At 38.9% G+C, this 23,868-nt stretch overlaps 1 protein-coding gene across 4 annotated transcripts in view; it reads left to right on the top strand.

Moving 5' to 3' along the window:
* The window catches only part of LOC139764672 (protein O-linked-mannose beta-1,4-N-acetylglucosaminyltransferase 2-like), a 79,148-nt gene that overhangs the window by 37,218 nt on the left and 18,062 nt on the right, over window positions 1–23,868 (top strand). For 2 of the 4 annotated variants that reach the window (XM_071691552.1, XM_071691553.1), the window contains one exon: window positions 267–20,138. The exons of the other annotated variants lie outside the window; for them this stretch is intronic. In XM_071691552.1, the coding sequence (XP_071547653.1) occupies window positions 267–1,449 (1,183 nt within the window). In that variant the 3' untranslated portion in view covers window positions 1,450–20,138. Of the gene's footprint in view, window positions 1–266; window positions 20,139–23,868 lie in introns of those variants that run through there. 4 annotated transcript variants of the gene reach the window in all.

A 23,868-nucleotide genomic window follows, 5' to 3' on the forward strand; every position in this document is an offset into this window, starting at 1 on the left:
TAGGTTTAAACAAAGAAATTTTTTTTGTGATGGCTGACATGGCACTGACAAAAGGATGCCCCAGTTATAGCTGTCATGGATGAAAGGTAAGAAAAACGAGTATGAGAAAAGGAGATGTAGCAAGAATTAGTGAGCCTTCCAGGTATTTGTAGACCTTGCTCTAAAAGATGTAAAGGTTATAGTTAGAGGGAGAAACAGAAGATGGAAAGGATTTCTACAGTTTGCTGTGTGAGGAAAGCTTATATTAAAAAGTTTTTTGTCAACAGGCGCTTTTGTCAAGTACATGCAGTGGAGGGAAGAAGAAATGTATTTTCCCAAGCCAAGATAAAAGTTCATGACAAGAAGAGTTGGCTTGAGTACCGGAAGTTTCTCCAGTTGACTGCTAGGATTAACCTTGATCGACGTTTAGAGGTGTTTGAAAATGAGATTCTATTATTTCCAAGGGTTTGTGAGGTTTGTAAGGAAGCAGAGCCCTCAAAAATTATTGACTGTCCTAACTGTCACTCAGTTTTCTACTGCTCAGATTCACACTGCTCGCAGGATGCTGAAAGGCATGAAAAATGGTGTTACAAGTATCTCCTCTGTATTCAGTGTGATATCTGGGAAGCTAGGAAGGGTATACCAGACCTTCCTTTTCCCAGTAAAGTAGATAAAGAGTATAAGAAACTGCCAGCAAAGATGATAGACCATTTGAAGACCCAGTTGTGCTTGAAAAATGTTGATGATAGAGATTTAGATTTGAAGCTTTATGCTGTTATGTCAGAGAGGTTGTCATATCCACTTTCCCTTCTGTATGCCCTTCAACAGCTTGAAGTTGGACCTTACAAGCAAGCAGTTAGTGAATTATCTGAACTTAAGATTCATGTGGTGGGAGCAGAAAGTACAAAAGAACTTCTTGGGATTATACGCTGGGAATATTTGGTCCATAGATTACCAGCTCTTATGAAATTACACATGGTTTTTGTTGGACCAGAACTTTTTTCTGATTCAGGCCTTAGTGATGAGCTCCCTGACAATCGCTGTCTGGATGATAGTGGCATGACTCAGTGTGAAGATTGTCAGGAGAAGGGTAGGGTGATTGTATATGAGATGTGTCAGTTGTTATACCATGAGTACAAAAATACTAACTATTTTACTAGTCCTGATGCCATCATTGCCTATAATTGTGGATTCCATGAATTTGAAGGTGAGAAGAGAGATGCATGGCCTGAATCTTTATCTTTAATGGTTCAAAATTCAGATATTCCTCTGATATTTACTTCATACACTAGCACAGAAGCAAAGAAAGATATGGCTGTTTTGAGAAAATTTAATGATACTGAAGTAGTTATTCCTATTCACATGAATCCTTATTGCAGCGTGCGGCCCATTAGAGACTTTACAAGAGAGGATGCTTGTGATATGTTTTTCATAAATCAATACATATCGTGTATCATAGGGAAAAAGTAACACTTAAGATTCCTTGTTTTTTATTACAAGGAATTATGTTTTGTTTTTTCTCTGTCACATGAATTGATTTATGCAAAAGAGAATAAATAGCAAAATAGATGTTTATTTTGGATATAAGATATTGTATAGGATGAATATTATTCAGTGAAATAGTTTTTATATGACATCGAATAGGAATTACATTATATGATGAAGTACTTTTTATGCATAGATTACAAGAATTCTGTAACAAGTAACACTTTGAATATAGGAATTTGAATTACTCTAGCACAGATGTAAACCTTTGGTTAGCATACTATAGTTATAAAGTGAGTTTTGAAGTCTAGAAAATCAAGCTGTGTTGAGAGTGACATTTCATTATTATTCTCTGTAAACATGCCATTTGTTCCTATGGAAAGGCTCACTCTGTACAAACCACTGCTTTTTAGTGGTGCTGATGTCATACACTGAAATCCAAGTGAACATTAATGGGAACAAATTTTTAAACCATGCTGCATGAAGAATAAGAATAAAAGAAGAGAAGGAAGGATAGGATTGAGGATAAAGTCTTGTTCACTTGCTTTGTAAGAGGACACAATTTTTCATTTGGTGGAAGAAAATGAAGGCTTGCTCGTTTGATCTTTTTAGGGAAACAGCTTTTCCCATGATCAAAGTTCACCACCTTCATTGTATGAATCAGGCAGTGAGTGAAAGAGATGAGACCATAACTGAATGAATTCTGATGGAAAATTCTTGAACTTACTGGAAAAATGAGCTAGTGAGCACTGGATTAGGAAAAGATTCATGTTAGACCCACTTTTGCCTCATGAGGTATGCTCTGTAGATTCAGATCCAGGTATCAATAGACAAAAGATGCTGACGGAACTCTGTAACTCTCAGTCACCAAGGTACCCCTCGGGCATTTGAAGCATTTGAAGTGTCTGTTATGGATGGCAGAGTTTCTTGCCAAAAGACGAGGCTTGACAATTGGAAAGATGATATTATCTCCAGAATAGCTCATTTTTGAATCTCTGTAGGCCATAAAGATACCTAATGAACAAGGTAGCTCATGAAGATCCTTCCTCAGGGACCAAGTAGCATGGAAATATTGAAGCATAGGGTCATTCAAGGAAAGAGCTTAATGCTTTGTCTGTTGTAGGTCAATTTAAATCAACACCATAGTGAATGGAAAGGGCTTCCCTTGGTGAAGATGTGTTGGAGGTTGTACTGCTAGCAGCTTTATTCTGGTTATAGAATGAAGAAGCAAGGAATCATATGCTTCATAGGGTGAGTAGACACCCTAGTTTGTTTTCTACAAATCTTGAAAAAACTTACAAGATTGTAGTGGGTTGTGAAGGATCTGATGTGTAGAGTGAAGTTTTAGGTAATGGGGTTCCCAAACTGGCATTAACAGGCAGAGAGAAGATATTCCAGCTGGTTTCAGGACTGAGTGCTTAGTCCTTTCATTGCTGAAAGGTGTAGACATTACTTCATTGAACTAGAACTAATATGCATTTAAGGACTGCTGGAAAGGAAGATACATGTAACACTTCTTATGAGATGCTTTGGAGGTCTTCCTATTGCTCAGGGAAGATGAAATGGGACAGATGTTGAGGTTGAGTTTCCCCTGTCACCATGTGAACATTTAAAAAGTCTATAAGCATTTTGTTCATCCTAGTAAGAAATCAGTGAATCTCAATGGTAGGTTTGCAACTTGAATGAAGTTTACAGAACATTTTCCAAGCTAAAAATCTTGAAGGGTAAAGAACTTTTTAATTCCTTTGGTGATTCCTGATAGGATTTCAGTAAGTCATGATAAAGCCAAGACTTTCTTTGAGCTGAATGACCCCAAAAGTTTGGTCTCTGGATGTCTGACAGTGTGCCTCACTTTGTTCAGAGCTTCATTAATGCTAAAAGATGGTCTTGTCTGAAATTGGATTAATGTGATCTGCCTCACTGAAGAACTTTATCCTAGTCCTCTATAAGTTAGTTGAAATCTCTACTTTCCAAGGAAAAATGAGGGTGGTGCCCTTCAGTAGATGTCATGTTCCTTCTTGAAGATGATTGTGTAAGGTGAATAGATCTTTAACCAGTGGGATTCCCATTTCAGGACATTGCCATCAAGAATCTAAGACAAAAATGGACCAGTTCTTAGTTGAGGTTGGGAGTTAACCATTTCAAAAGGACTTCTTGAAAGATCATCATTAAGGACCTAGCTAGTTGGAAGAGGGCTGTGTTCTGAAACCTAGTGACAAAAGTTTGGACCATACTTGAACCCTGGAAAAATGTAGAAGTAAACACAGCTTGCAGAGGCATGGAATATGAACAAGAATGTGAAGAAAGGGGACTTCAAATTGTTAATGGTTTTGAAGGAAGTAACTGTACCAAGTCCATCCCCATCAGTTCAAAGCAAGCAGACTGATGGAAGGGTGGAAGAGCCTGAAGCTAGAGGCTGTTATGAGAAAAGGAGCCCATTCAGCCACACTCATTGCAGCTGCTGGAGACTTGAGACAAAAAATTGATTGGCTGATGGAAAATGCAAGAGCAGATAACCACTAGGTAAGATGATGGTAAGGAAGTTTTTAAAAATGTTGAACCATTTAACAAGATAATTGAGTACATGTAAAATTGTTAGGCAAGGGAACACTTCGAATTGAGGAATGACTGTAACCAAGCAGAAAACCAAAGAGGCATCCCTGTTTTCCAGAACATGAACCTGAGAGCCTTTACTGTCACATCCATTCACCTAAATAGCCCACTGTGCTGTGTATGGTGGTGAGATATATGCAGCCTCTCAGCTCAATTGCAGAGAACGTTCTACTATGATTTTCCTCTGCCGTGAGTGAGGTTGGTTTGGGTGACCAACTCTGTCCAAGAATGACAAACTTTGTAGTTGGATAGACTGTTAAAGATCTCATGATACTGGGACCAAAGTTAGTCCAATGTTCTTGCAGGCTGTCCATTTGTAAACCTTTGTGATAGTTTTCCCGGGCAACTTTTGCTCATGTAACTCCAGTAGCATATCTAGAAGTAGAGACCTCTAGGCAAAGCTAAAGAAAACATGGGCAAATGAAGGGCAGAAGGTCTGCCTCACAGCAAGTATCTGCAGTTGGCACCAAATGGTATTGTGGTTGTTTCCAAAGCCAACAGCCCTGAAAGTTGAGGGTAAGGTGATAGAAATTATATAGAAAATAAGACACCCATTTAATTGACTCGTAGGGTAAGAAACATTAAAGATCAAAATTTACTCCTAAGAAAATGCTTGAAGAGTTGCAAAAGGGAAGAAATGAAAGAAAGAAGCATTCTTCCTGCTTGTCAATAAATCTGGAGCATGTGGGTCCTTCACATGCATCTTTTACTTTCATATTTGTTTGCTGTTTCCTGCAGTAGCTGGGTAGTGATGGGAACAGATGATAGGGCTATAGAAAAACCTTCCTCACTCTGTCTCTTCCCCCAGTTTCTTCTTTTGGAAGTTGATAATACAGGAGGAGATGACTTTCAGCCTCCCAGTCCCATCCCTTTTAGTCACCTTCTACAACATTTAGGAGATTCATGTTTCATGATTTTTCTCCATGGGAGATAATACTTAAATTGGAGTGAACTAGCAATCATTTGTTCCCTCCACCATACATGGAAGCTTTCAGGAAAGGGGTATGTTGGTTGCTGAAGAGGTACGACTGAGGATTCAGGTGAAGAAAAGATGCTAAATGAAGTTATAGAAGCCAGAGGCTCAGAACTGAGATGGACTCAGAACAGGCTTTAAGTTGTGTTTGTTTGTAAACATCCACATTGGGATTCATGATGTCAGCTTTCTACTTGTATAGGAGGTGGTGGCAAGTTGTGGTTTGCTCATGGTAATCCTATTCTTGAAGAAAAATGATGGGATTATCCACAGATTGCTGTTAGGACATTACAAGTTATTCCCAAAGAGAGCAGAGCTGCCTCTTATTTCCCATGTTAAGTGACTGACACTTGCTCAGATGAAAAAAAAAAAATCTGTTAGATTTAAGTTATAAATATTTTCTTATGTTTGACATGGTAATAGATAAATGATGATAGTTCTGCTCCAAAAATGAAAAGTTGAAAAAGAAGCTAGAGTGCAAAAATTTCTCAGGAGAGTGGTTACAAATCCTTGTGTTAGAACATAAGTATCGGTCTTTTAGTTACAATGACGATTTTATAGTAAGTAAATGAGTGCATGTACTATAGTTGCATGCTGAACTTCATCTTTTATATCCATGAAAAAATAGTTATTAAACATAGATAGTGACTCTGTGTACCAGGACTGATACTGAATAAGTTACTGGCTATGCTAAGGGGATATGATTTACCTGCACATGTTGCAAAGTGTAAGCACCTTGATTGGAAACTTTAGATGTTATCTTGTCCGAATCCTTTTCCATTGTTTAAAAACTTGTAGGCATATTATTTATGATGGATATGTTTACTTTTTAATGATACTCTCTCACCCCAACTCTCATTTGCCCTTTTTTTCACCTCTTGCACCTTTCTCTTGACCTCCTGTCTCTTTCTTTTATACATCTCCCACTCAATTTCATTTTTTCCCTGCAAAAATCGTCCAAATGCCTCTCTCTTCTCTTTCACTAATACTCTAACTTCTTCATCCCACCACTCACTACCCTTTCTAATCAACCCACCTCCCACTCTTCTCATGCCACAAGCATCTTTTGCGCAATCCATCACTGATTCCCTAAATACATCCCATTCCTCCCCCACTCCCCTTACTTCCATTGTTCTCACCTTTTTCCATTCTGTACTCAGTCTCTCCTGGTACTTCCTCACACAAGTCTCCTTCCCAAGCTCACTTACTCTCACCACCCTCTTCACCCCAACATTCACTCTTCTTTTCTGAAAACCCATACAAATCTTCACCTTAGCCTCCACAAGATAATGATCAGACATCCCTCCAGTTGCACCTCTCAGCACATTAACATCCAAAAGTCTCTCTTTCGCACGCCTGTCAATTAATACGTAATCCAGTAACGCTCTCTGGCCATCTCTCCTACTTACATAAGTATACTTATGTATATCTCGCTTTTTAAACCAGGTATTCCCAATCATCAGTCCTTTTTCAGCACATAAATCTACAAGCTCTTCACCATTTCCATTTACTACACTGAACACCCCATGTATACCAATTATTCCCTCAACTGCCACATTACTCACCTTCGCATTCAAATCACCCATCACTATAACCCGGGAGAATAAAAAGATGTTGTGGAAGGAGGTAAATAAAGTGCGTAAGACAAGGGAGCAAATGGGAACTTCAGTGAAGGGCGCAAATGGGGAGGTGATAACAAGTAGTGGTGATGGGAGAAGGAGATGGAGTGAGTATTTTGAAGGTTTGTTGAATGTGTTTGATGATAGAGTGGCAGATATAGGGTGTTTTGGTCGAGGTGGTGTGCAAAGTGAGAGGGTTAGGGAAGATGATTTGGTAAACAGAGAAGAGGTAGTAAAAGCTTTGCGGAAGATGAAAGCCAGCAAGGCAGCAGGTTTGGATGGTATTGCAGTGGAATGTATTAAAAAAGGGGGTGAATGTATTGTTGACTGGTTGGTAAGGTTATTTAATGTATGTATGACTCATGGTGAGGTGCCTGAGGATTGGCGGAATGCGTGCATAGTGCCATTGTACAAAGGCAAAGGGGATAAGAGTGAGTGCTCAAATTACAGAGGTATAAGTTTGCTGAGTATTCCTGGTAAATTATATGGGAGGGTATTGATTGAGAGGGTGAAGGCATGTACAGAGCATCAGATTGGGGAAGAGCAGTGTGGTTTCAGAAGTGGTAGAGGATGTGTGGATCAGGTGTTTGCTTTGAAGAATGTATGTGAGAAATACTTAGAAAAGCAAATGGATTTGTATGTAGCATTTATGGATCTGGAGAAGGCATATGATAGAGTTGATAGAGATGCTCTGTGGAAGGTATTACGAATATATGGTGTGGGAGGCAAGTTGTTAGAAGCAGTGAAAAGTTTTTATCGAGGATGTAAGGCATGTGTACGTGTAGGAAGAGAGGAAAGTGATTGGTTCTCAGTGAATGTAGGTTTGCGGCAGGGGTGTGTGATGTCTCCATGGTTGTTTAATTTGTTTATGGATGGGGTTGTTAGGGAGGTGAATGCAAGAGTCCTGGAAAGAGGGGCTAGTATGAAGTCTGTTGGGGATGAGAGAGCTTGGGAAGTGAGTCAGTTGTTGTTCGCTGATGATACAGCGCTGGTGGCTGATTCATGTGAGAAACTGCAGAAGCTGGTGACTGAGTTTGGTAAAGTGTATGAAAGAAGAAAGTTAAGAGTAAATGTGAATAAGAGCAAGGTTATTAGGTACAGTAGGGTTGAGGGTCAAGTCAATTGGGAGGTGAGTTTGAATGGAGAAAAACTGGAGGAAGTGAAGTGTTTTAGATATCTGGGAGTGGATCTGGCAGCGGATGGAACCATGGAAGCGGAAGTGGATCATAGGGTGGGGGAGGGGGCGAAAATTCTGGGAGGCTTGAAGAATGTGTGGAAGTCGAGAACATTATCTCGGAAAGCAAAAATGTGTATGTTTGAAGGAATAGTGGTTCCAACAATGTTGTATGGTTGCGAGACGTGGCCTATGGATAGAGTTGTGCGCAGGAGGATGGATGTGCTGGAAATGAGATGTTTGAGGACAATATGAGGTGTGAGGTGGTTTGATCGAGTAAGTAACGTAAGGGTAAGAGAGATGTGTGGAAATAAAAAGAGCGTGGTTGAGAGAGCAGAAGAGGGTGTTTTGAAATGGTTCGGGCACATGGAGAGAATGAGTGAGGAAAGATTGACCAAGAGAATATGTGTTGGAGGTGGAGGGAACGAGGAGAAGAGGGAGACCAAATTGGAGGTGGAAAGATGGAGTGAAAAAGATTTTGTGTGATCGGGGCCTGAACATGCAGGAGGGTGAAAGGAGGGCAAGGAATAGAGTGAATTGGAGCGATGTGGTATACCGGGGTTGACGTGCTGTCAGTGGATTGAATCAAGGCATGTGAAGCGTCTGGGGTAAACCATGGAAAGCTGTGTAGGTATGCATATTTGCGTGTGTGGACGTATGTATATACATGTGTATGGGGGTGGGTTGGGCCATTTCTTTCGTCTGTTTCCTTGCGCTACCTCGCAAACGCGGGAGACAGCGACAAAGCAAAAAAAAAAAAAAAAAAAAAATGTTTACTGTCTCAGTATTTATTATCTAACCCCAGGAACCTCTTTAATGGGTCTCCTGCATCTTCAAGGCTGCATACTACACAGGATACATAAGTGAGGGAATGATGGACACATTTAGAGGGGGAAGGTCCTTAATGAACCTATACTGATTTCTGTTCATTGACAGTAATACAGCCTTAACAAAAGATTACTTTTCTCTCACAGTGCAACCACTTGCAGGAGAGTCCAGTAACACCTTATACTTAATTTTGAGAGGGAAGTATATGCATAATTGTGGCGAAAAATGTTTTTGATAACCATGCTTCTTGTTTGTAAATAGTTTATGTCTGACTGGATTTGTCATGTGAGCACGGAAAATGAGAGTCCTGACATCCCCTAGTAGAGGCACAAGGGTCCTACTGCCTCCTCCCTTAGGGCCATTGGTGTGCTGCTATGCAGGAATTTCCATGGAACACATATTTATGATAAGGGTTCCTGGACACTTTCAACACTTGGAGGCACCTCTTTGACTTCCTCCCTCTCTCCAGGACAACCCAGTACTGATGCATTTGATTATGGCTTAATTTTTTCATATGGTTTTGCCCACTGCATGCCAGTTGTGGGCGGAGTTTGTATCATATCTATCTTAATTAAGTGTTGAAGCTGAAGTCTTGTTGGGGAGAATGTGTGAAAAGAGAAAATTGAGAGTAAATGTGAATGAAAAACAAGGTTTTTAGGTTTAGCTGTGAAAAGACAGGTTATTAGGAGTGTGAGTTTGAATGGAGAGAACTTTCAGGAATTAGAATGTTTTAGATACTTGGGAGTGGATATGGCAGCATATGGAACCATGGAAACTGAAGCGAGTCATATGGTGAGTAAGGGGGTAAAGATCTTGGGTTCATTGAGGAATGTGTGAAAGAGAGGCCATGGTCTTTAAAGACAAAAATGGGTATGTTTGATGGTATTATGGTCCCTGTGGTAATGTATGGATGCAAGGCATGGACCCTAGACAAAGCTGTAAAGGATATGGTGAATGTGTGAAGCAATATGTGGTATAAGGAGGGTAGATCGATTGAGAAGTAACATGGTAAGAGAGAGGTGTGGTAGAAAGAGGAGTATATTTGAGAGTGCTGAAGAGGGTATGCTGAAATGTTTAAGACATATGGAAATGATGAATTAGAAGATGACTAGGTGGACTAGGTGGGTGTGCATGTGAATGGAAAAAGAAAAAGGGGGAAACTAAGGAGGTGGTGGAAGGCGTTGAAGGCTCTTGGCCTGAATGTACTGGAGGATGCAAGGCATATAAAGGATAGACCAAATTGCAGTGATGTGGCATACAGCAGATGACGTGCTGTCAGTGGACCAGGGTAAACGAAGCAATCAGGGGAAATTGTGGAAAGGTCTGTGGTGCTAGGTTGTGGATGGGGGCTCTGGTTATGGTGCATTTTACATGACAGGTGGAGAGTAGATGTGGGCATATGAGGGTATTTCTCTGGCAGTTCCTGCCTCTGTCTCGTTGAGCAGAAAATGGCAAATATGTATTAAAAAGAAATGGGTGTGCCATCCATCAATCTATGTCTCTGATGCCCATTCCCCTCTGGGAACTTTCATCAAAGGGTGGCCACAGCAAACAAATCTTCACTTATCCCTGTCCTTATAAGCTACATACGCTATTCCACGCATTTTTCACCTTTTCTATCCCTCCTGTACATTTCCACTCCAATTTTCCCACATCACAGGTGGTTTTCCTCTCACATCAACCCCTTTTATTGTACTATCATACACTCTCCTTGTAAAATCCCCATCTTGAATTCTTTTCACATACCAAGACCACCTCAAAATATTATTTCACCCACAGTAAATGATTTGGATGTTCCTACATCAACTTCACCCTCATAAAGATTGAATAAAGTAGAAGTTTCCTCTTTAAGGTCATACTCTAACTTACTTAGCTTACAAGATGAATCGCATCTGAGAAATGTACTTTTGGAAGTGAAAATCTAAATTTTTCCATGGAGAAGTCTAATTGATTTTTTGGTATGAATTCCAGCTCGACTTCTCCACTTCTTTGTGGATCAAGGTGAATTCAGAATTATGCATGTCAGTGTTAGGGTTGCCCAGGGACTTCTTATTTTTTAAGGAAGAGTCCTGTGGAACTGAAGTTGGGAGGAAGGCCTGAGATCCTCAAGGTTCTGGCAATAAGGCTTCATTGCTCCTGAATCAGGGGCATCAGCACTCACATGTAATGTGCTCACCAAACTCCACCCACAGTGAACACATTTTCCATTTTTTGATATTTTTTTCTTCCCTATCTTTTGTTGTAAGATTATTATTTTTTTTCAACATAGCTCTGTACTCTTTGAAAAATCCCAAGCCAACCTATCATTTTTAAGGTAAAACTTATGGTAGCCACTATTAAAGATTTTAAAGATTAAAGATGAATGAGCAGTAGATTTAAGAAATATTTCATTTTTTGCTTTATTCCCTTTTTCTCAGTTGAAATAACATAGAAGGTAATAGTATATGCTGACATGACAATTGCATAAAGAAGAATTGTTGAAGTGTTAGAGAAAGCAAACTTGGCCCTTTAAGACCTTGTTGGCGATAGACATCAGATTAATCCTCAGCTTCATTGTGAGATGTCCTGTCTGTATATCTGTATAGTTAGTGGCTTGTGCTTGTTCATCTGAAATCAACAGTTGTAGATAAGGAAATTATATACTGGAAATAGACTGAGGTCAATCTTTTTAAACACTGTCATTATGGTCGTTATCTTTGATGTTTCGTGAAGCATATTTTATAAGCAGAGGATGATGTTATGATATAATAACTAACAAACTGTGTTTTTTGCAACTCTAATGTAACCCACTCAACCATAACCTAACCTAACCTAACCTAGTTTGATCTAACCCTAAAAGGAACTCAGCAAACCCAGCTAAACATAACCAAACCTAAGCTAAACTAACCAGGATGTTAAAATTTTAGTATTGTGACATTGTCAATTGAATTTTTTTTTAATCTAGCTTAATATGAAGTACTTCATATTTTGTATCAGTTTCAAAGGAGTTTTTTTTGCAGAAATGAGAGTTTTCCAAGGATACTCTATTTTTTGCTGTGATTCTACTGCTTTCTTAGATTCATGCAGATATCAAAATGTTGGGGGGAAGGGAGATTTAAGGATTGGAAGAAGCATAAGCACAGATTATTCATCAGATACTGTATGAACAATGACATTTGCCTGACCTTTGTTGACAGGACCACATTATTTGTGAGTAATATTCACTCACCTTCATATTTCCTCTGTGAGATACATAAACAGCATGTTGGTTGGCTCTTTTTGAATTCAGTGAAGGATTTTTGTAAGTCATGCTCATTTGGTTTCTAAATGTGAGAGTGGGCTGAAGATGAACCTGCTCCTAAAGAGCAATTTTGGGTGTGTTTTTTCCTTATATGATTTGCAAAAATTTGAGTACTTCAGTTGGTAGTGGGGACAGTGTTGCAAGGGGCCTTCTATAGGCTTATAGAAATTGAACTCCAGTACAAACAAACTTGCCATTTTCTACTTTGGCGGCTGATAGATGAACCTAGTGCACCCAGTACTCATCATGCTTAACAGCCAGCCAGATTTTTTCAGGCCAGTCTCAAGGCTATGTTTGTAGGAAGTTCTCTGATAGAAGCCATAAAGAGGTGAGTCTATGGTTATCTTGTATATTTTTATAGGAACAGTAGGTCAGTGTACATTTTTATGGGAACAGTAGGTCAGTGCAGTATGTGCGATACTCAGCTCATGAGTCTCGCAGTGCAGATTACTGTAGCTTTAAGATAACAGTAAAGTAATCGAGAGTTCACTTTAATGTGATATCAGTCAGTTCCTGTTCCCCAGATCTTGAATTAATTTCTCGTGTGTAGAGAAGCTTTACATTTATAACTGCAACAATGTTTAGTAGGATTTTGGCCTCTTTGAGAGTAGTACACATGGACTGTGAGCCAAGGTCTCTTACTCAAATGAAAAATGTACCAGGATGAATGTAGAGTTTTTGTGGGGGAATTGCGAGACTGTTGCATATCACAGGCCAGTACAAGTGAATTCTAAAGTAAGTTATGTAGTTGTAAGTAGAAAAAATCCTGTTATAGCTTATGTTAGCTTTAATGGCTGATATCCATCCTGGCAATAGCCAACTCTAGATGTGTTTGTATGAAGGCATAGAATACTCTGAAAAGTTTCTGTGGGTTTTATGGCCAGAGTTCTTTTACCGTGGATGTACAGAATTTGTGCCTTCAACATCTGATTTTTTTTTTGGACATTACAAGAGCTTTTTTTCTCTTTTGTGGATTTAGTGTATGTGGTTGATGTTTTTTGTAGGTTACCTGTGAGTTATCCTCATTCTAATGGGACCACATATATGATTAGCATATAGATCTGCAATCGACAGTCATTCATTGTTCTGTCACTCCTTCCATTATAGTTGCTTTAATTATACAAAGGATTGATATATCCTTGTATAGAATACCTCATACACATCTCAAGTAGTTTTGTTTTTATATTTTCTTGACAAAGTCAGCTCTGGAAAAGTGCAATACCAACTAATCTAACTTCATTGCCAGTCCTCCAATGTGTAATACTCCTAACACAGTTGTCTGAATTAGCCAGCAAGGTAGGCCAATAATTGTTTGATAAATCCACAGCCCTATTAAATGCACCCACACACACAAGGTCAAATGTGCTTTGGAGAGATGAATGAAAATTCTACTCTAAAACAATGTCAGTCACTCACTAAGTTGATTTCCAACCTTCCCACCTCTTAAATTTAAGTCATGTCAACATAGCTTCATAGCCATTTTGCTACTTAGTCTGTCTTAGTTATCATTTTTGATTATTAAGGTCTGGGCTAAATCAGTTCCCATCTCAGTTAGTTGGCTCATTATTCTTTGGAACACCAGCATGTTTTCTGTTGTTTTACCGCTGATTTTCAAAATATAGTTCTGCATGATACTTTTCTTGCTAGGATATTAATGTCTCTAATTAGATTGAGCTTGTTGGCTTTCAGAGTTAACAGTTTCTTATTTTTCCGTTCATAACATTGGTCTAGAAGAAAACTTATTTTGAAGAACATTAAGTATTCATGTATTAGTAGATACTATATAACTAGGATATACAAGTGTGATTTCTACCTATGTTTCTTTTTAATTGTCATTTGTTTCCCTCTGTTTAAAGTAAGACTTTATAGTTTCACCCTACAATAATAAACTTTTTGGAAATAACCATGTCTTCTGCTCTCTCCAGGAAACCCCACAGAATCAACACAAGATGGGCCTGCCGAACATGTATCATAAAATTTTTTTTTTTTTTTTGAGCAGCTGTTTCTAATTTACATGAGTTTTATTTGCTCCATTCTGGTGTATTTCTCACATATCAGGGGTGCCTTTAACTCCATCTCTCTCATAGCCAGAGTGAAATCAAATGCCTTCTTTCCCATTAATTCTCAGCTGTCATCTCTCTTTAACTATTCCTTTCTCTTTACCCTGATGTTGCTGCCCTCTCCATGTTCTGCAGGTAATATAACAACCACTGCTTTCTTGAGGAGTTTGCATGAGTCCCTGTCACCAAGGCTTGGACCTATGGTGTATATCTGCTTGCTGCATCCCATAGTCTCTGTGTGTAGACTGACCACTTGAGGATTACCCTGTATGATACTTCTTTCTTTCCTTAAAGATGCACGCAAACTAAATGCACTCAGAACACTAGATGGCACCAGATTTAGACAAAAAATAATCCCATAGCATCCTCTATGAACACTTCATCTGCTCTGTTTCACGTGCCTTGTCTTCCACCATTTCAAAAGCAAGTATAACCGAGTTGCAAACTACACAAAATATAACCCTCAAAAAATCACTGGCTGCTTAACAACCACAGATACTCAACACTTGCACATCGAAATCATGATCACCCCAAGTTGCAAACCACACAAAAATTAGTCCTTATAAAATTCATTGGGTTCTGAGCAACCACCATAACTTGGCACTTTAACATTGTGACTATGATCACCCTAATAGTCCTACTTCAGTATGCTCAGTATGCAACAGTACTATACCCCTTGCATCCACACCACTTTATAACCAACCAACAAACCCCCTAGGAGAAATAAAAAGCTTACCCCTTCCTTGCTTTTCCTAAACCTCTAATCATGGATCCCCCTCCCCCCAACAAACATAAAACTGACAAAACACATGTAAATAAGATAAACCAACAAGCACTTAAACATCCAACCTCCCAACTCTGTCTTAAACTCTAGCCCATCAGACATACACCCATCTGAGACTACAGTCCCCAAATACACATGAGCAACAATCACCCTTCTGTTCTGTAGACATCACCCATCCTCTCAACCCTATAAACATTGCCTCAGCATAGCCCGAGACCCATCATGCCCATGATGCAACTGTCATAACAAAGACATCAGATGTTTACTGTTCAGTTGTTCTCCTTCTTCTTCACCATGATAAACACACAGAATCACAATGCTTTGTGACCTATGGTCCTGAACAGTGGACATGGCCCATTTTTTGAGTGCTGCAGGAACTTCATAATACCTGAAAGAACTGCATTAATGGATTAAATTGCTTGGTGGGAGCAAGGAATCTCAGGTGACAATTGTTTGCCATGTGAGGAAGGTCCGTGAGCTTTTTTGACAACTGAATAAGGTCAAAATGCTGGTTGTAATGGGCCACAAGAGTGTAATGAGTACCTCTTGATAGTATGATAAGTACCTCTTGGTGTAAGAGGTACTGAGGATGGTCTTGCATGACTTTTTCTCTGCCTTTTTTATTACTCCTTGTTATGCAGTAGAAAGGAGGATCAAGCAGGGAGATGTTGGTGAGTTTTGCAAGAACGAAAACTGTATAGATGATCCTGATTTCAGATACTTGGAGATCATTTGTGTTGAGTAGTTGAAGAATGCAGACACAACAGCAATAAGATTGAATAATGTTACCAATGTTCCCCCTCCAGTGTGGTTTGTTATTCAGAGGGACATGAAAAGCTTGGTGGGCTACACAATGTGGAGATGGCTTGAGCCAGGTGAGAAAGAAATTGGTGAAATGTGGTTGCAAGTACATGACCACAGCCTTAGTATGGTGTATGGTAACATGATTGGTGTTAGTCCCATTCTAGTTACACTTTAGGGCATTTTGATGGGTAGGGTATCTCAGAAAGCTGTTGTCAGTGCTGATAATGAAGTTAGAATTTTAGACATATTTCTGTCAAGCAGACGTGTCCATCTGGGCAACATTGATAAGGATGTGATTGCACAAGGATCCCATCTTCTGCCCAGTTAGGGCATGAGTGTTGTCACCTTTAGTAAAAGCCACTTCATCATCAAAAGATGAAAAAGTAAGAGAAAGTGGCACTTGCATTTACTAATCTTAACACTCAAGGCCCATTGAACAACCCTCAATCACCAGATTAAGTTACTGATGTCTTTCAAGAATTTTGGTAACGTAATATATACAGTACTTCTGTATTCATACTGCATAGTGATTTGATATGGGTTTAAACTACTTTTAAAAAGCTTCCATGATTCACAGATTCTTTGTATAATGAGTTCTGCGATAGGAAATGTATACCATGAAATGGACTTGCTATTGAATACTTTGGTTTAGTCTTATGGTTGCATTTTGGGAATACATGAATCACACCAGCTTTGTAGTGAAACCTGAAAAATGTACAGAAATGAATTAATACTGTATTTATTAGACAACGACAAAGTATGATGAAATAGATAAATAAATAGTAGCATTTTTAGCAATATAGTCAAATACTGGAGGTGTGTTCGGTTTTTTAGTTTTTCAGTCAATATGGGATCCCCACTGTCTCTAGAAAACACTGTGCTGGAGTTACCTTCTGCCACTGGCCTGTCAGAGGTGAGGCACAAAAGGATAAGAATCTGCTGGCAAGTAAAAGGGACGAGCGATTGAGGGGTATGGTGCTGAATGTGAATGGGACGACTGGTGAGAGTAAAAAGAGGGAGCTTTTGGAGAAGTTTTAAAGTTATACTTTGGATGTGCTGGGGATTAGGGAAACCCATATCCTTGGGAAGGGGTTGTGGAATGAAAATGGAAGAAAGGAGCTAAAGGGTTTGTTTGACTATTTGGCAGTGAATGAAAGGTTGATAAATGCCGTGCTAGATACTAAAGATGTAAGAAGATACTCTGGAGATTCTAACCATTTTGCAGTTCTTGTTGGGGTGAGGATCATGGAGAAGTGTACATATGGTGTAAGAAGAATGGAGGGGTAAAAGTTTTGGCAAGTGAGATGAAAGAGAAAGAATGCAAGGAGGATGGCTGAAAGTTGAGATGTAAGTGCAGTAAATGTAGGGTGCAGTCATGTGTGAATGAGATGTTTTAAATGTTTAGAGAAAGATTGTTAATGGTTGTAGAATTAGTAGTTGTATACAAATTTTTGAGATATAGGAATGAAAAGGGAAATGTGTGGTGGACAGATGAGATTAGAAATGCTGTGGAAGAGAAAAAAAGCACATGATAGATTGCTTGAAAGGAATGTACCAGTCGAAGTTCAACAAAGGTGGAGGGAAGAATATAAGATATGCAAGTGGAATGTTGAGAAGCTGATATAGAAAAGCAAAGAAAGAGTAGATCAAGATTTTGAAAGAATGGTGAATGAAAAGTTTAGGAAAAACAAGAAATTGTACTAGAAGGAGGTAAAAAATGGAAGAGATGGATGGAAGAGGAAATGCTAATGCTAGAATTAAGGAAGGGGAGTTGATGTTCAAAAAGAGGAAGTGAAGGGAAGATGGAAAGATTATTTTGAAGAGCTGATGAAGGAGGGAGATGAGGCATCAGTTGTTACATGCATGGGGTATGGAGGATGGAAGGAAAAGGATGCAAATGCAATAATGAAGCTGAAGATAGGAAAGGCACCTCGAGTGGATAGGATTATGGCAGAAACTTTGAAATATGGAGGAGAGTGTGATAGACTGTATCCACTTGAATTTAGCATGGACACAGATTATGCCAGAGGATTTGGTGAAAGTTCTTATTGTTCCTTTATCTAAAGAAAAACATGCTAAGGATGTATATAGCAATTATAGGAGAATAAGTGTGCTAAGTATACCAGGAAAAGTGTATGCAAGAGTGTTAATCGATAGAGTGATGGAAGTGATTGAATGCAGAATAAGTGAGGAGCAAGGAGGATTTAGGAAAGGTAATGGTTATGTGGATTAGATTTTTGTGGTGAAAATGAATGCGGAAAAGTATCAAGCAAAAGGTAAAAAGTTGTATGCAGCTTTTATGGATCAGGAGAAAGCATATGACAGAGTTGAGTGGAATGCTTTATGGGTTGTGCTAAGGATATGTAGTGTATTGAGACAACTGTTGGATGGTGTGAAAGCCTTATGGAGTAGCTCATGCATGTGGAAGAGTGCATGGAGAGTAGTGCGAGAGTTCAGAATACACTAGGGTGTGAGGCAAGGCTGTGTGATGTCACCATGGCTTCTTAACATATGTATATGGATGGAGTGATAAGAGAGATGAAAGCAAAACTTGGGAAAGGGGGTGCAAAGGTGGAGTGTGGCAGTGTAATATTGTGGCTAGTGACAATCCTGTTTGTGGATGATACTATTTTGTTTGCTGAGAGTGAAGAGTACATGCAGAAGATTCTAAGTATCTTTTATGATGTATGTATGTATAGGCAATAGAAGATCATGCAAGTAAATTAAAGTAATGGTGTTTGAAAGAAACAGAGTGAAGGTATAGATTTTTCAAAACCCTACAGCGTGAAAGAAGAAAGTGAACTAAGCCATGTTCTAAATATAAGGAGAGAGAGCCTGGAAAAAGTGAGAGAATCTAAGTATTTTGGACCTTTCATGGTTATGTTTGGTGATGTGGAAGGAGAGATAAAGGAGAGAGCAGTACATAGGAGAACAATCACAGAGTCCCTTAACAGAATAATGAAGGGTAGTGGTGTAAGTATGGAAGTTAAGAAAGGATTAAAGGACAGCATAGTCCTCCCAACGTTGACCCATGGAGTTGAGACATGGACATGGAATGAGTCACAAGGTCAAGAATCCAGGCTGTGGAAATGACCTATTTGAGAGGAGCATGGAATGAAGAAAGGACTAAGGGGATGTATGAGAAATGTGGTATGGCAGGGAATGCAAAGGGAATTAATTGTGGAGTGGAAGAGTGGATGAAACATAATACTTTGAGATGGTTTATGCATGTGGAAAGAATGTGAGATGGGGAGTTTACAAGGAGAGTGTATGATAGTACAGTTCAAGGGGTTAGTGTAAGAGGAAGACCACCTGAGACTTAGAGAAATAGAGTGGAAAAGAACTGAAAGGAGAGAAATGATGGAAGATTGCATGCAATGGTGTATGCGAGGGATGCATGTAAAAACAAGGATAAGCAGAGCCTTTATTCCTGAAGGGAACAGGCATCAGAAATATAGATAGATAGGTAGATTAAGGCCAAATTTGATCTCGGCTTGAGTTAGTGACCTGAGCATTGGATTACAAAGATTGAATATAGCTGCTCGTGCATGAATCAAACACATGTTTAGCTTTTAGAGATCCGGAGGTAGTCAAGTTTATGCTTGTCTTACATATTTAGAAAAATAAAAAGTAGCTTGTCGTGACATTGTGAAATTAGTTACCTTCACATTTATCCTAATTTACCAATTTCTGTGAGAAATTTTCGTAAAATAATCTTGTAAACTTTAACAAATTGGGCTCATTCAGTTGGTATTTGTAAGTAAAATGTAAGTTGCTAGCTTGTTTTATTATGATTTATCCATAAGGAGATATTTTCTTATCCCCATTTGCATGCATCACATATGTATAGGTTATCTAGATAACCATTAATTAATGATCTTAGTGGATTGTAGTTATATTTCAGTTAAACTGTATGTTATTTAGGATATTTAAGGTTGATTTCATTACAGCGAACTTTTGTATGGCTATGTGCATCTCATTACATTTTTTACCTTTTTAATGGGTTTGTGCAACACTATATATTTGTAGATAACATGCTGATCATTTTGAAAATGATCGAAACAGAAAGTTTTTAAATATGAGGAAAACCATTGATAGAAGTGTCTAGCTTATAAAATTTTAATTCACTCCTTTCATTGTTATGTCCTTGTAATTCACAAACCAGTTCACAAAGAAAAAGTTAAGTCCTCATATGAAGGATTGAGGATGAAGTTGCTAATGTATAGAGGTCTCCTAGTATTAAGTTTTTGAAGTATGCTATCATCTTTTTTGCCATATGACTTTCAAAGAGTATCATGCTGTTATATAGCCAATGCTCAGCACAAAGAACATGATGTGAAATATTTTAGTTATACACCCTGCATTTATGATATATTAGTACAAATCATTATGAGGAGGAGTTCAGCATTTTTTGGAATTTTAGTACAAGTTTCTTTTAATTCAAATTTCTGAGAATATAGTACAAAAGTTTTGAAAGAACAAATTATCATTGTTGATTGTGGTTTACAATGATTTAGTGTAAATAAAGTAGTTTTAACATTGATTTTTTTAATAGATTCCTCGTTGTTGTGATCAGTAATCATTAGCCTTTTTGGTACCAAGGCAGCAGGTTTGGATGGTATTGCAGTGGAATTTATTCAAAAAGGGGGTGACTGTATTGTTGACTGGTTGGTAAGGTTATTTAATGTATGTATGATTCATTGTGAGGTGCCTGAGGATTGGCGGAATGCTTGCATAGTGCCATTGTACAAAGGCAAAGGGGATAAGAGTGAGTGCTCAAATTACAGAGGTATAAGTCTGTTGAGTATTCCTGGTAAATTATATGGGAGGGTGTTGATTGAGAGGGTGAAGGCATGTACAGAGCATCAGATTGGGGAAGAGCAGTGTGGTTTCAGAAGTGGTAGAGGATGTGTGGATCAGGTGTTTGCTTTGAAGAATGTATGTGAGAAATACATAGAAAAGCAAATGGATTTGTATGTAGCCTTTATGGATCTGGAGAAGGCATATGATAGAGTTGATAGAGATGCTCTGTGGAAGGTATTAAGAATATATGGTGTGGGAGGCAAGTTGTTAGAAGCGGTGAAAAGTTTTTATCGAGGATGTAAGGCATGTGTACGTGTAGGAAGAGAGGAAAGTGATTGGTTCTCAGTGAATGTAGGTTTGCAGCAGGGGTGTGTGATGTCTCCATGGTTGTTTAATTTGTTTATGGATGGGGTTGTTAGGGAAGTGAATGCAAGAGTTTTGGAAAGAGGGGCAAGTATGCAGTCTGTTGTGGATGAGAGAGCTTGGGAAGTGAGTCAGTTGTTGTTCGCAGATGATACAGCGCTGGTGGCTGATTCATGTGAGAAGCTGCAGAAGCTGGTGACTGAGTTTGGTAAAGTGTGTGAAAGAAGAAAGTTAAGAGTAAATGTGAATAAGAGCAAGGTTATTAGGTACAGTAGGGTTGAGGGTCAAGTCAACTGAGAGGTAAGTTTGAATGGAGAAAAACTGGAGGAAGTAAAGTGTTTTAGATATCTGGGAGTTGATCTGGCAGCAGATGGAACCATGGAAGCGGAAGTGAATCATAGGGTGGGGGAGGGGGCGAAAATTCTGGGAGCCTTGAAGAATGTTTGGAAGCGAGAACATTATCCCAGAAAGCAAAAATGGGTATGTTTGTAGGAATAGTGGTTCCAACAATGTTGTATGGTTGCAAGGCGAGGGCTATGGATAGAGTTGTGCACAGGAGGGTGGATGTGCTGGAAATGAGATGTTTGAGGACAATATGTGGTGTGAGGTGGTTTGATCGAGTAAGTAATGTAAGGGTAAGAGAGATGTGTGGAAATAAAAAGAGTGTGGTTGAGAGAGGAGAAGAGGGTGTTTTGAAATGTTTTGGTCACATGGAGAGAATGAGTGAGGAAAGATTGACAAAGAGGATGTATGTGTCAGAGGTGGAGGGAACAAGGAGAAGTGGGAGACCAAATTGGAGGTGGAAAGATGGAGTGAAAAAGATTTTGAGTGATCGGGGCCTGAACATGCAGGAGGGTGAAAGGCGTGCAAGGAATAGAGTGAATTGGAACGATGTGGTATACCGGGGTCGACTTGCTGTCAGTGGATTGAACCAGGGCATGTGAAGCATCTGGGGTAAACCATGGAAAGTTCTGTGGGGCCTGGATGTGGAAAGGGAGCTGTGGTTTCAGTGCATTATACATGACAGCTAGAGACTGAGTGTGAACGAATGGGGCCTTTGTTGTCTTTTCCTACGCTACCTCGCACACATGAGGGGGAAGGGGGTTGTTATTCCATGTGTGGCGAGGTGGCGATGGGAATAAATAAAAGGCAGACAGTATGAATTATGTACATGTGTATACATGTATATGTCTGTGTGTATACTTATGTGTACACTGAGATGTATAGGTATGTATATTTGCATGTGTGGACGTGTATGTATATACATGTTTATGTGGGTGGGTTGGGCCATTCTTTCTTCTGTTTCCTTGCGCTACCTCGCTAACGCGCGAGACAGCGACAAAGCAAAATAATAGTAATAATAATAATAATAATAATAAGACGCTTTACTTCAGGGAATTGACTGTAAGAATGCCATATGCAGGACCACATTTTAAAAAACTTCTTTTTCTGGGAGAAGGGGTGTTGATTGGTCAGAATTAACTTACTGGCACCTCAGAGGACATATATACATTTTAGTTCATGATTTTTCAAATTGAGAGGCCAGTAACCATTACACTGTCAAAAAGCATGCCACATGCAATCCGAGCGAGAGAACTTAAAGTATGATGTGGATTTATTAGATATGCCTAACTAAGACATGTTAGAGGAGAATTATAGTGAATCAAGTGGTCTTAGTTTTCATGAAAATGTGGAAAAATGAAAGCAGTGGAAGAAGAGTATGACATTGCCAGTAATGACATTGAACATGATTCCAGATCTAGTGTGAGATGGTTTGGTGGTGGCAGAAGGAAGTTGTCATTGTCAGCCCTTTGCATCATGAGCATGAACAGATGTTGTCAACTTCATTCCAGCATGATTTTTAAGAGGAGTACTTCAAGGATAACAGGAGCTTGTTTTGCGACAAAGAATTCTGAGGAAGTACACTGTTTCTTAGAGTATTTTGATGGTGATTTGATGGATGTGATAATGACTGGAACAAACTTTTCTTATGGTTTTGTTAAAGAAACACAACATACATCTACAAACAGCAGCCTGATTAAGTGACTGTAGTGAGAAAGTAAAAAATAACCAGCTTGCATTGTGAGGTGCAATCACAAAATGAGAGTTCTTATGAATGTGTTGTGCTTATTAGCTGAGCTGTGTAAGTATGAATATGATATGCTTATTAGCTATGTTAAGTGTGTAAGAAAGAGCACTGTGTTTCAGTAGTTAGACTGTCACTGCTAAGCACTTCAATATGTCCTAAGTGAAGACTGGTCAGAAGCTAAAACTGGTTTAGAGATTTAACATGATCAATCAAACACCAAGATATCACTTTGGTAAACCTTAAGTAAAACTGATGTGAAGTCACTTTCCTTGTCCTATTCCATCCAAGACAAGTGTAAAAAAAGCCTGGTGCAGATATGTTTGTGCCAACGCCATTCAAGGCCCGCTAAGAGTGCAGGGATTTATTCATCAAAGAAGGAATAGTAAAAGGAAACATATTGTGAAAGTAGATAGCAGTGTTATGTTTAAAGAAAGAAGGCAAGTAAACTTTTGTTGCAGACTTTTTTCTCTCTGTGATGAAATAATGGCTATAAGTATAGGGAAATAAATTATACAAGAAATCCTTCAAGCATTGATAGAACACTTTGCAATACCATATGAAGGAAGTGGAATGTTAAAGCAAGGAGGAGATTAAGTGGGAGGAATCTTTTTGTAGAAGAGAGGAATCTAGAATGTGATATTTGGTTCCATATACAAACATACAATTATTTCAATGCTTAATAACACGGGTAAATAGTTCCACAACAATATTTCGACTATATTTTTTTTAAATGGACATATATGACTTTAAAGCAAATCCATTTTCCAAATATAGATAATGTAATGGTCGCATATTTTTGAGGCTAAAAATGCAGAATGCATGTACAAAGGCAAAGGTGATAAAGGTGAGTGTTCAAACTACAGAGGCATAAGTTTGTTGAGTATTCCTGGAAAACTGTATGGGAGGGTATCGATTGAGAGGGTGAAGGCATGTACAGAGCATCAGATTAGCAAGGAGCAACGTGGTTTCCGAAGTGGTAGAGGATGTGTGGATCAGGTGTTTGCTTTGACGAAT

Source organism: Panulirus ornatus, chromosome 50 (assembly GCF_036320965.1).
Source record: "Panulirus ornatus isolate Po-2019 chromosome 50, ASM3632096v1, whole genome shotgun sequence".
In the NCBI taxonomy this organism is placed as follows: domain Eukaryota; kingdom Metazoa; phylum Arthropoda; class Malacostraca; order Decapoda; family Palinuridae; genus Panulirus; species Panulirus ornatus.